The 12,955-nt window shown below is 41.1% G+C and overlaps 1 protein-coding gene across 1 annotated transcript; it reads right to left on the bottom strand.

The window, feature by feature from the left end:
• Window positions 1–1,284: 1,284 nt before the first annotated feature.
• On the bottom strand, window positions 1,285–3,489 carry LOC135469800 (tigger transposable element-derived protein 4-like). Its single transcript, XM_064748403.1, has one exon. It carries the CDS (start codon window positions 3,487–3,489, stop codon window positions 1,645–1,647), a length of 1,845 nt encoding a protein of 614 aa, XP_064604473.1. The 3' UTR covers window positions 1,285–1,644.
• Window positions 3,490–12,955: the final 9,466 nt, after the last annotated feature.

Raw genomic sequence — 12,955 nt, 5'->3', positions numbered from 1 at the left:
TGACAACATATTACTTACATGTATATGATGTTTGAAAAGCATTTTGTTACACTCTTCATAATCACATATACTTCACCGTGTGTGCTTAGTTGAAAAACTCAAGAAAACATACTTATCAACAGGCCACGTATGAACTGCAATGTGGATGTTGACTTTACTATTCTGTTGTAAAATTCCCGAGAGGTGTTAACACTCGACCTGACTACTGTTGTAACAAGTATTATAGATTTTTTCCCTTGCACCAGAAAGTTGGAGACAGAATTGTGTCTCTTAACCATCGTTAAACCCACTACCATTGACAAATAGTAAAATTGATCTTGAATAAATGACCGTCTTATTTCGCCAACTTTAAGTACTGTCCAATTAAATCTCACTCAGAGAAGTTATGATTCTCCTTTCCTAGACGGAAAAAATTGTGTTTTTTATCTGGCGTTTTGAAAATTGTTAAAACAATGTTTAGTAAAGCAATCTTATGATATAAGCTTATGGTTAAGTTTGCAAAGATGACTTGGGTCGGCGAAGGATTAAAATGGATATTTATGACCTTATTGTCATTTGAATATATTAAAATATAGTTAAAGACGTACAACATAGAGCTGTACAGTGCACTGCAAACACTTACACGAAGCACAGAGAGTAAAACCAGAGCAGCGACGGCAGTTATATAATTAGCAAATGCGCGTAACCGGTGAAATACGCGACCTTATTTGTCAGTTTACCACAGTTAGAGTTTAATTTTAGCTGTTCGTGTAAATGCTTCAAAAGTAGCAAACTGCACGTCCAATAGCACCATGGCTTATTAGACTCATATGTAGGTTAGAAAATGCAGTGATGTTAATTCTTTCTACGGAGAAGCATTGTAGAAACATCTACAGTATCAACAGATCGATTTGCAAATAAAATTCCTAACTTTAATTTTTATTCTAAGAATTGATATATGCAACAATAAGCAACTATTTTGAAGAAAGAAGTGATCTTATTTTGGAAAGAGCAGCCGAGTTCACCCAAACACCGAAATCATGTAACTCGAAAATTCGGATGCTGTCAAAATGTTGTTTCGGTTACATTTGTTTTTATTGCAACGTTACAGTCTTTATTGTTTCCCCATATGACGTCAGGACTGAGAACTATTCACGAGAAAGCTGATTTTAATAGCAATAGCTCTGCGCAGAAGTTCATGATGTCATTAAAAGTCGTCCAAGCAGCAAAATTCACCGTGTATAAGGGGAAGGTGGGGCAAGATGGGCCACATTTTTTTTGAAAAGCTGTTTATTTCAACACAAAAGTAGGTACACACCAGTGCTTATGGATTTGTACAGATTTCGTACGACTACGCTATCAAACACAATCATGACTCATTGGCAGGGTTTCTTTGGAACAACAGTCATTCTTAAACAATTATGCGTGTCCCATCGTGCCCCACATATTTGGGGGCACGATGGGCAAGCAATGGACATTGTAATTTTCCTGACACCTGAGACACTAAATATGACAAAACTGTAGGGGTACGGGAGAATTACATAATTTCCAAAAATATTCCTTGTCCATAAAGATCAGACAACAGTTCAAGGACTTTCTTTTTAGACCTGAACATCGTTCGTGTACAAGTCCAACTATTCCAGCAACTTGTAAGTCAAGTAATTGCTAATCTTGATCATGATCAGAACACAAATCACAAATAAAATCATCTTTACCGCTCTCTAAATCAGCACAACGTTCGTGACACCATTCCTTACAAGAGGAACATTGAATCCAGTCTTCCGTGATTGGCTCTACGTACTGTTCTGAACAAAATATGCACTCATATTCGGAAGTAGTGTTCTGTGCAGATTTTCCCCCACTCATGTCGCTTTTTGACTGATTTTTCCCTCCTGTTTTCTTTTTCCCACCCTGGTTAGCTGTCTTTTGATTTCCTTTACGGCCTTTTGACTTTTTGTTCTCCAACTGTTGAAGAAGCCTCGCTTTGTACGGACTGCTCGTCAGTTCCTCTGCTTTTCCTGCCGCACGTTTACGTGCGTTATTGCTTCTTTCCACTCGAGGAATTGGTGAAATATCTTCTATGGATACAGTTGTACTGGATCCTGAAGATGTGCCTTCATCCGAAGATGAAGCTTCTGGGAAAGGCGCTTGGATTGGTGGATCATTATCCTCATCAGCCTTGGAGGTCCCAGGCACAGGTTCGAAGTTATGGGCTGGAGTCAAGGTATCGTGGCCAGTGGCAAGCGTCGTGTTTCCGCTGTCAACTGTTTCGTGAAGTCCCTCACAGTTTTCCACGTTCCGTTCTGTGAGCTCAGCTGGGGCATAATCAGTTTCATCAAATATATCTGGGTTGAAAGGGTAGATACCAGTGCACTGAAATCCCTTGATCCCCTTCTCAACTGAGGCACAACGAGGGTACGCTTGTCCCACGAGTTCAGCAATATCATATTGTGTGATACGTTTGCCTGGATGATTGACCATAAACTTGTGACATTCTTGTTCATAAGCAGTTTTCAAGGGACCGTAAAACGTCCTGTCCAGCGGTTGTGTTTTATGGCTAGTGTGTGGCGGGATTGTTATCATGACAACCCCGTTCTCTCTTGCTTTCTTAATCGCCTCGATGGAGCAGTGGCTCACGTGGTTGTCCAAAATGAGCAACACTTTGTCTTCGGTAGAGCTTTTCGTGTGATCAATAAAATGATCCAGCCACTTAGGGAATAAGTCAGTATTCATCCACCCACTGTCAGAGCAGAGCCCTATTGCACCAACCGGAGCATTCCGCATTAGTTGTGCATTCATGTTCTTGCGCGCAAAGATAAATACTGGAGGAATGAACGATCCAGCGGCATTCATTGCGCATACGAGGGTTGTTGTTTGACCTTTCTCCGCAGAAGTGATTTGTCCCACCTGTTTGACACCCTTCTTGGCAATAACCTTTGATGTGCGGTTTGGGACGGTGCTCATTCCAGTTTCGTCCACATTGTAGATACGCTGTGGTTCAAAGTGATGTTCCTCCATGGCCTTTCTGACTAGTTCATAAAACTTCATTGTCTGAACTTTATTAAATCCAGTGATACGACTGAGGCTTGTTTTTTCTGGGGTATGAAAAGACAACTCTGGGTGTCGACTCATAAAGTGTCTCAGCCAATCCGCTCCAGCCTTTTTCTTGTCTTTTGGAAAAGGATGTTTAATTTTGTTTCTTTCAGCAAACTCAAAAGCAAGAGAGCGGAGGTCATCCCCAGTTAGGCCATACATCAACCCTTTGAGTTTCAGTGCATGGTTTACTAACTCGTCTTCCATCTCTTTACTGAAAACAGTGGTAAAGGCATCTCTCTTCCCGCTTTCAACATTTCCCTTCAGAAAGCGCTGCAGCGTCGACTTGGGAATATTGTATTTTATTGCAGCTTCTCGAACAGATACACTCCCAAACTTAACATAGTCGGCGGCTCTGTCTAGGTTTTCTTTGCTCCACTTAAACCTGTCACTCTTTCTTTTGTAATTTCGGACCATTCTGAAAAAGTAACAATAAACAAGAATAAATTGGCAGCATCGGCTTTATATTCAGAAAACATAATTACATGGGTTCAGATCCCAAGAGACACTCTTAACTTAAAATTTAATTAGCTTGGATAGTTATGGTCATGTTGTTATTTGTGGCCATGTTATTACATGATGGGGCAGGATGGGACAGCGACCCATCCTGCCCCATGGAGGATGTCCCATGCTGCCCCCCAACACACACGTATTTCACTTTGTACCACGGCGAGACTGGGAACAACATTCCGCCTCACACGCAACATGCAGTAAGGTTGATATATCAGCTATCACAATCACATGCAATCGACTTCGAATCCCTCATCATCCGGTGTCAGAGATAGTCAAACTTCTTACCTGTGAAATTTCGCCTGTCCAGAAAGTCAAACTGATGTGTATTTTCTTTGAAACTTCAAGAGAATGTTGTCACCAGTGGACGTCAAGATGTCTGCTCACGCGTGCTTTTCAGCAGCACAGCGTACAGCGCCACCTGTTGCTTTGCCTGAAACACAGAAGCTTGTCCCATGTTGCCCCATGTCCCATCCTGCCCCACCCTCCCCAATAACATTTCATGAAGATAGAAGCCTGTTATTGTGTGGAAACATGTCAGCTTGAGTGAGTGCTTGAGTGCTTGGGGTTTAACGTCGTATTTAGCAATTTTTCAGCCATATGACGACGAAGGAATCCTTAGAGTGCATGTAATGTGCCTCCATGTTGCAGGACGGATTTCCACCCCTCTGTGATCTAGTACTGCCTCATTGAGACGCGTCACTGAAGGCAAGTAAGGCACCCCGTCCGAGCCATCATACTGATACGGGTCAACCAGTCGATGCACTATCCACTTCATGCTGAACGTCAAGCGAGGAAGTTACAACTTCCTATTTCAAGTTCTTAGGTGTGACTCGACCCAGGGTTAACCCTGGATCTACCGCTCCAGAACCGGATGCTCTACCAACTGTGCTATCGCGGCCGGTCAACATGTCAGCTAAAGTGGCAGTAAATTCTATTTGTTTACTGCTTTGCTGAATTCAACAATTCACCCTCAGCTTTGCATTTATAGTTTGGACATTGAATTATAATATATAATAAAATGTGTACACAGAATGGCCACTGGGTGTGACATTTTATTATGGGCCAAGGTGATAAACTCGGCTGTCAATATATGTTGGGCTACAGACATACTTTTTTAAAAAAAGTCAGAGAATCGATATGTAGTGTGTATATTAGACTAAACCTTGGGATTGATTGTTCAGTTTCTTCTTTTACACAAGCTCTCATTAGATGATTCTGTGTATCATTAAACATTAATTTGAATTTAACATTTCAGAGTAAGATTTGTCAGAGGATTTAAGATATGTTTCGTTCTTCACAGCTTAGTATTCAAAAATACAGATCTGTACTCTTCCATTCACTGGCCTCGAGCTCTATCTTTCGTGTGTTCGGTCCTCAACATATCAAAACTGTACGATTCCTTTAATCCTACGGTAAGTTTGACGTCATATGACCTAGATATTCGGGACAACTAAACGCCAGAACGTCGGAATGAACTCAAATGTAGCCTGGTACATCGGCAGGTACGTCTTCCGTAATCCTATCTCGGCACATCCGGAAAATGATAAACTCATGGACCGTTTGCATTGCAGAAACCAAGAACATCTACATTATTAACGGAGCCGTTTACAAATGAAACTCTTAACTTTTAATTTTTGTTCTAAGAATGGATTGATGGAACAATAAACAACTATTTTGAAGAAAGAAGTGATCTTATTTTGGGAAGAGCAGCCGAGTTCACCTAGCAACGAAATCATGTAATTCGAAAATTCGGATGCTGCCCAAGTGTTGTCTCGGTTACATTTGCTTTTATTGCGACGTTACGGTCTTTATTGTTTCCGCATATGAGGTGATAAGAACTGAGAATTAATCACGACAAAACTGATTTTGTCCCACACAGCTTTGTCCCGTACAGCACAATGCAGGTAAGTCAGTATAAAGGTATGGTGCTCTTAATGTGGATGGGAGCATGGCGAACCGCTCTGAGAGCTAGGTTTGTCAGGTATACTTGGTCGGCCGGTGGTTCACAAAAAAAATTGTAAAGATTTTTGAGCACAGCGTGAATCACTATTGAATACATGAATCAGTCAATCAAAGATTCCGTTCCGCGAGATTCATTTTCATGTACAGCCGACTCAGACCAACTGCTTCAACAACAAAAATCATGTGATTTGAAAATGGAGGTTGACCAAATTGCTATGCTATATGTAGTGGTATAAATTTTGACGATACAGTATGCTGAGGCAGGATACGCTGAGTTTCGAAAAAAAAACAACAACAGATTTGTCCTCTGCAAACTAATCTGGAAAGATAGGAAAGTCTGTGATGACCTACCTAGACGCCAGCATGTAGCACTTATGTCCCTGTCTTCAGCCCTTAGTGCGGTGAGTCAGTGTCCACACATCCAGACTTACAGGACTGATTATTAATAATACATGACAGGTACCTATCATAATCCAATTTCGACTTCCACTTATCGCATAACGTGGTCGACATATGGTTAACTTATCTCTGGATGTAGGTGGCGCTGTTCAGAATTAGTGTCAATTACGTTCAAGTTTAGCCTGGTACCTTGAAATATTAGTGACGGCCGATGTCATCTCGTCATGGCAACAACTGCCAAAAAGACTGTTTTATTGGACTGGCAAAAAGCTGGGTTTATTCCTGAGTCCAGTGAAGACACTGGCAACTGTAGTAATTCACGGCCGGACGTTGTGTAAGGGGAGAAAACCTTGTTTGCCTCAGTGTGTCGCAATACTACGACCGGCGGGACGTTCTGTCTGCCTCATTGTGTCGCTATACTACGACCGACAGGACGTTCTTTGCCATGTTTTACCCATCCCATTACAGAGAAACACTCTTATGACATCACGAATGTAGCATGCTGAGAGCGAAATCAACATCAGGGTTACAAGCTCACTGAGCCACAATATCCAAAACCGGTACTATGAAAAAATGTGTGTGTGTCGCCATATTGCATTCAAATATGGTAACGGTGCACCTCAGTTGCCTTCGTTTTCAAAGAGTGGTGAGGGTGCCATAACTATAGCATGTGTACTGGGGACTGTACAGTGGGGGTATACAGTAAACATAATACTGTTTCAGGCGGCCAAATTCATGAAAGAATCTGTTGCTTCATGAGCTTGTCTGCGTGTAAGCTGTGTTAGAATGTCGTGATTAATTCTCAGTTCTTATCACCTCATATGCGGACTGCAGACATGCTATCAGAGATGCTACACAGAGAAATTCCAATGATTTCTTGCTTTCTCGCAGCGACTGTCACCTTCAAACTTCCCCGACGTGAAGGTATTCACAAAGAACGTGCAATTAATTACCCCAGTACTTGCATTCAAACTCAACGCTACAGGCTTCTTCTGATAACCATAAAACCGAAATCCAAGGCCAAAACAGTTAACGATTCTGATCTGTGTGCTGCTGTATGCTGTTTGTGCAGATGATATCCTGGATGAATACTTTATGTATGCCATCGCTTGCTATTTGTGCAGATGATATCCTGGATGAATACTTTATGTATGCCATCGCTTGCTATTTGTGCAGATGATATCCTCGATGAACACTTCATAAAGGCCATTGCATGCTGTTTGTGCAGATGATATCCTGGATGAATACTTTATGTATGCCATCGCTTGCTATTTGTGCAGATGATATCCTCGGTGAATACTTTATGTATGCCATCGCTTGCTATTTGTGCAGATGATATCCTGGATGAATACTTTATGTATGCCATCGCTTGCTATTTGTGCAGATGATATCCTCGATGAACACTTCATAAAGGCCATTGCATGCTGTTTGTGCAGATGATATCCTCGATGAATACTTCGTGAAGGTCATCTTGTGCTGTTTGAGCAGGTGATATCCTGGAAGAACACTTCATGCAGATCGTGGACGATTTGTGAGAGCTCTACGCCTGTTTGTTGACCACCTGGATACTGACGTGGAAATGTCCTTACATGTACGCTGTGGTTCCCAGAAGGTGAGAGACAACCATACATAGTGCGGTCTGAGATCTTTGGTCAGAGAAATACAGGGGCTCTAGACAGGCTGACACTTGATACTGATGTATACATTATTGATAGGGCCTGAGCATTTTATCTAATGAGATAATCGTGACAAATTTGAACAGTAGGAATGGGACGAATTGTCGTGCGTTGTCCCCTGCGGCTAGTTGACAATGCGCTGCGTGGTTCTCCGCCCTACATAATGACTTAAGTCACACTTCACGAGAATAATGTTAGCTTGTCTGAAAACAGTACACGTCCAGAAGGAAAGACACCGAAATCGTATCCACTCTTTCTTGAATGCATTTAATCCCGTTTATTTTCAGTGCATGGCAGAAATATATTTGTGACTATAGACTGAGTAAAACCGACGATCATCTACAGGTTACTGACAAACCCTCCCTTACACAGAGAGGGAGCGATCATGAGCTGAACTTGAACTCACGTCGGTCATATTGGTAAGAGGATCATTGCGCCGCGTTGGATACGGCAACCACTAGGCCACGAAGGTTGCCTATATTTAAGGCAATCTGACGTCCTACTTCACTGAAATGTTCAAAGCCAATAAAAGAGACCTGATGACCATGCATTAGAGTTTGTTTGGGAAGGGAATCTCTACCCTACACTTAGACTGCTCCGAATTAAATGGTGGAGATAACACCACAAAGACATTACGGTCCGATCACTTAGCAAATTAACACCGCTAAGGAAACTAAGTGAAGGTGAAAGCAGTGGGTCAAGAAAACACTAGGGCTTCCATTATCAGACGTGATGAACATGGTTATACTTACGGTCACCATAGCTGGCTGTGCAGGAGCGAGAGTAATTCTCTTCAAGAAACGGATGCGACTCTTAACCGCGGTAAGTTTCACAGGCACCTTTTTAATTCAGACAAAAGCTGATTGTTGTTCCGGTGTCTCAGGAAATCATGAAAGAGCTTTGATTAATAACACATCATCACGAATTCCGCATTTGGAATTTTCTTCCTGGAGGGTAGTCCAGACATTCCACTTAGTCATGGGCTCTCACATGTTTGTTTGGAGGTCATCAGTGTTGAACTCACCAGACACGTATGACAAATGCTTGATTTGTACATCTCTCAGTCATGACAAGCTCTAAACAAAAAAGAGTTGAATTCAATTAATATTTTGTCTCAAAAAGGCATGTTTTAAAGCTCCTAACAACATGAATTACATGAGGTATTAACTCCGCGTAGCGACGAAAAGCTACTGGTAAAATTGACATTCACGCGGATATACAATGTAAGTAAAATTTTCTCCGAGCCTACGCCTTATAGTGCTGGAACGAGCATTCTAAAAGCTTTCTTCGAGAGTACTCCTTATAGTGCACGAACTGGCATTCCTGAAAGCTTTCTTCGAGCGTGCCCTTTATAATGCTGGACCGGGTATTTCTGAATGAAATTGTTTTTCCTTCAGTTTGTTGGATAGCAGTTGTTTGCTGGCTGATTATTTCTTTGTTCCTTTTCAACACGACAGTAAAACAATAACCACAGATAGTTAGGGTGCGTCTTCATTGTATGTGCACGTATAATGTTTCAAATATCTGGTTACGAACCTAAAGAGTATAATTAATGTAGGCACATTATACGACAATGTCTTTGAATGCCAGACGTGGTATTTATTTATTTATTTGACTGGTGGTTTACGCCGCACTCAAGAATATTTTACTTATACGACGGCGGCCAGCATTATGGTGGGAGGAAACCGGGCGCCAGACGTGGTACTTGGAGTCGTACGTTAAATTTGGTGATTGGCGACATCAAAGTGTCCATGGTGACATACATTTCACTGGCACGCCACTGAAACCGCTTATAGACGACATCCAACTCGACACGCAATAGTCCACTGAACTGAGCTATAGGTTACACGAGCGCATTGATTTTCTCTTAGTTATTTATGTAGTCAGTTTTGCACTTTCAGGTTGCAAAAGCTATGTTGTCAAACTTTACCTTGGGATTATCTGTGCATGTAGCTGACCTGTGTAGGCACAAGATATCAAACTATCAACACAGACTGACCGCCATTTGTTTCAGTGTACTAGTGACCAACGTTTCTAAATACTGGACACCTCTGTCCACAGTGGTCTGGAAATAGGTCCAGACACAACAGCACCCAAGGTATAGCCTCTGACACAGACCCATACGGCCACACTATTGGGACGCATGTATGGAAACATGTATATGCTGCCGTCAGTGGATAATATAAAATGATGACCGTAGTGGATTTCCCTTTGAGTTATTGGAGCTGTGGAATACAGCCAGAGTTAAGGTCGTGTCCATGTGTACTAAGCTGGCGGAGATATACACCGGCAGTCGGATCTAAATTAATTTAGTCTATCTCAATCCCTTGGTGCTTCCAGCGGAACGGAGCAGGGTAGTAAGGAATAACTGCAAGTCATTTGTCATTTGCCAGCAACAAAATTCTATAAATGACCAATCTCGAACTGAATTTTCTCTCACAATGTTCTTATATGTATAGCATACTGCTTTCTTCACAAAAAATTAAAAGTACGTAACAAGAAATTATTTGTAAGTTTCCATTTAATTCAAGGAGCAACTGAGTAAAAGAATTGGCTATGATTTTGAAATAAAACTGCCGCACTTTTGCCATGTTTTGCTTAGACAAGAATTTCACAAATTGGCGGCTTAAATGTTCCAAAAACACTTTCACAAACTCATCAATGCTTTATATTCTAAAACAAACAGCTTCATCTCACGATATAATACAGCTGACCTATCATTTGAATCAACGATGGAAAGACATTTGACAAACCAAGACAATTATGTAATTCTTTATTACTTTTTCAAATGAAGAAAACTTTGAATGGAGAATAATGCTATGTAAACCTAATTAAAGAAGTATAAGAATGAGGTAGTTGATTTAAGTAAAATTTTTAATTCGGAAAAGTGATTGCTTTATGTAAAAAAGATGATTTTCCTCGCCTTTTTCAATGTCTCCCAAGTCCTGGTTGCAAAAGCCAAAAAACATTTGTGGAATATAAATTGAATTTTAAACAAATTTGTGCCTTGATGAAGAAGTAAAATGCCAATCACTCAGCATTCCAGTGTCCATGAGATGCGGCTATGCAGTGAGGTGCTAAAGTTATTATTAGAGTATGAGGAATATCCCCTGAGATGTGAAGCTGGCATCGCATGAAATGAGAAAGTAACAAATGCACTGACAATTACGTGCAAATGTCAATAAAGAAACAATATTTATTGATTTTGTTTGAAGCCTTATGTGATTGATTGATTGATTGATTAATTGATTGCTGTCGGTTGATATTAACATATTTTGCAATTAAATAATTTCTGGGTAACAACACAGAATGTCGTCATGAAACTAGCCACATGTCACAAGAACATAGAATGTCGTCATGAAACCAGCCACATGTCACAAGAACATAGAATGTCATGAAACTAGCCACATGTCACAAGAACATAGAATGTCGTCATGAAACCAGCCACATGTCACAAGAACACAGAATGTCGTCATGAAACCAACCACATGTCACAAGAACACAGAATGTCGTCATGAAACCAGCCACATGTCACAAGAACACAGAATGTCGTCATGAAACCAGCCACATGTCACAAGAACACAGAATGTCGTCATGAAACCAGCCACATGTCACAAGAACACAGAATGTCGTCATGAAACCAGCCACATGTCACAAGAACATAGAATGTCGTCATGAAACCAGCCACATGTCACAAGAACATAGAATGTCGTCATGAAACCAGCCACATGTCACAAGAACACAGAATGTCGTCATGAAACCAGCCACATGTCACAAGAACATAGAATGTCGTCATGAAACCAGCCACATGTCACAAGAACATAGAATGTCGTCATGAAACCAGCCACATGTCACAAGAACACAGAATGTCGTCATGAAGCTAGCCACATGTCACAAGAACATAGAATGTCGTCATGAAGCTAGCCACATGTCACAAGAACATAGAATGTCGTCATGAAGCTAGCCACATGTCACAAGAACATAGAATGTCGTCATGAAGCTAGCCACATGTCACAAGAACATAGAATGTCGTCATGAAACTAACCACATGTTACAAGAACATTGAATATCTTCATGAAACTAGCTACATGTCATAGCAACATTGTGTTACAAGGATATTTATCACTAAAGACCGGTCAGCTTCTCGAAAGATAACAAGAAGTAAAAGACGGAAATGAGAAATACTCTGATGTGTCTTGCGGATAACGTTTCCAGTGTTCCAGACATGCTGTGGGGAAGTTGTTTCTTGTAATAACAGACGTTTGCTGGCTTCTTACGTTACAGATCGACGTGCGATATGTCTTACGACCACATGCCAGTTTCCTCGAAGCACACCTTGCGTTAAGCACACGTAACTTCCATGGCAAGCAGTACTGCACCTGTGGGTATAGTGCCATCTTAGTAGATGCGCCTACTTACCCCTTTAAAAGTACACGTACTTTTTATACAAGTGAACCTTACTGACAATTAGTTCAGATTAAGCCACCCGTCGTACACCTTTTTGGTTTCCTGTCGTACTCCTATTTAGAAGTTGTTCAAATGATGTCACTATTTGGTCCAGTGGCTTTGGACTCGATGGAGTATGTAGTCATAACAATACATAGGTACATTCCCTAATGGATATCCCGTAGAAATACAGACCACAGCCCAATGACTGCATGTTACGAGCTAGTTAAATGCTGAAGAAAACCTTAATATAGGTACCTGAGGGAGGAAAATCCAGTTGGCTGTTCTACACAGGCCATTATTCTCGGTATCCTTAGTTGGACCCATGGATTATGTTGTTGGGCGATTGCTGAGGGGTATGTAACTCAAAGACACTTCGTAACGGTCTACGGTCGTCTTTATTGCACTTGGACTGAGCCACAGCAAATGTTCACCAAACAGTGCTATAAATGTTCAGAATTATTTATTTATCTTATTAGTGCCATTAGAAATGCTGGCTCATTTTTATTTCATTTACACGACGACGTTAAGGTTTAAGGCTTGAGTAACCCGGAGGCACGACTAACATAAAGCCGTAAATGAACCGATGGGAAATGCCACGGAACACGCAGCTTCGGTATATATACATGTACAGAGAGGTCTATATAAAAGAGGACTCATTGAACCGCTTTGTCGTCGTGTAATACTGCGAGTATGGGAGGGCTACTTCCGAATTGTACTAGGAAGACGTGTATATTGTTGAAGTCATAAGAAACCAAACGGTTTTAATTAATACTGAATTCACCAAAGAAAGGACACAGTTATTCACCAGCGGGTATCTGTACCACAACTGCAGTTAGTGGATAACATTTTGGTTGGATCACTTGAATCAAACACATCAGCAGATA

Source organism: Liolophura sinensis, chromosome 7 (assembly GCF_032854445.1).
Source record: "Liolophura sinensis isolate JHLJ2023 chromosome 7, CUHK_Ljap_v2, whole genome shotgun sequence".
In the NCBI taxonomy this organism is placed as follows: domain Eukaryota; kingdom Metazoa; phylum Mollusca; class Polyplacophora; order Chitonida; family Chitonidae; genus Liolophura; species Liolophura sinensis.
The sequence above is the reverse complement of the archived record's forward strand: the minus strand, read 5'-3'. Positions and strand labels throughout refer to the sequence as shown.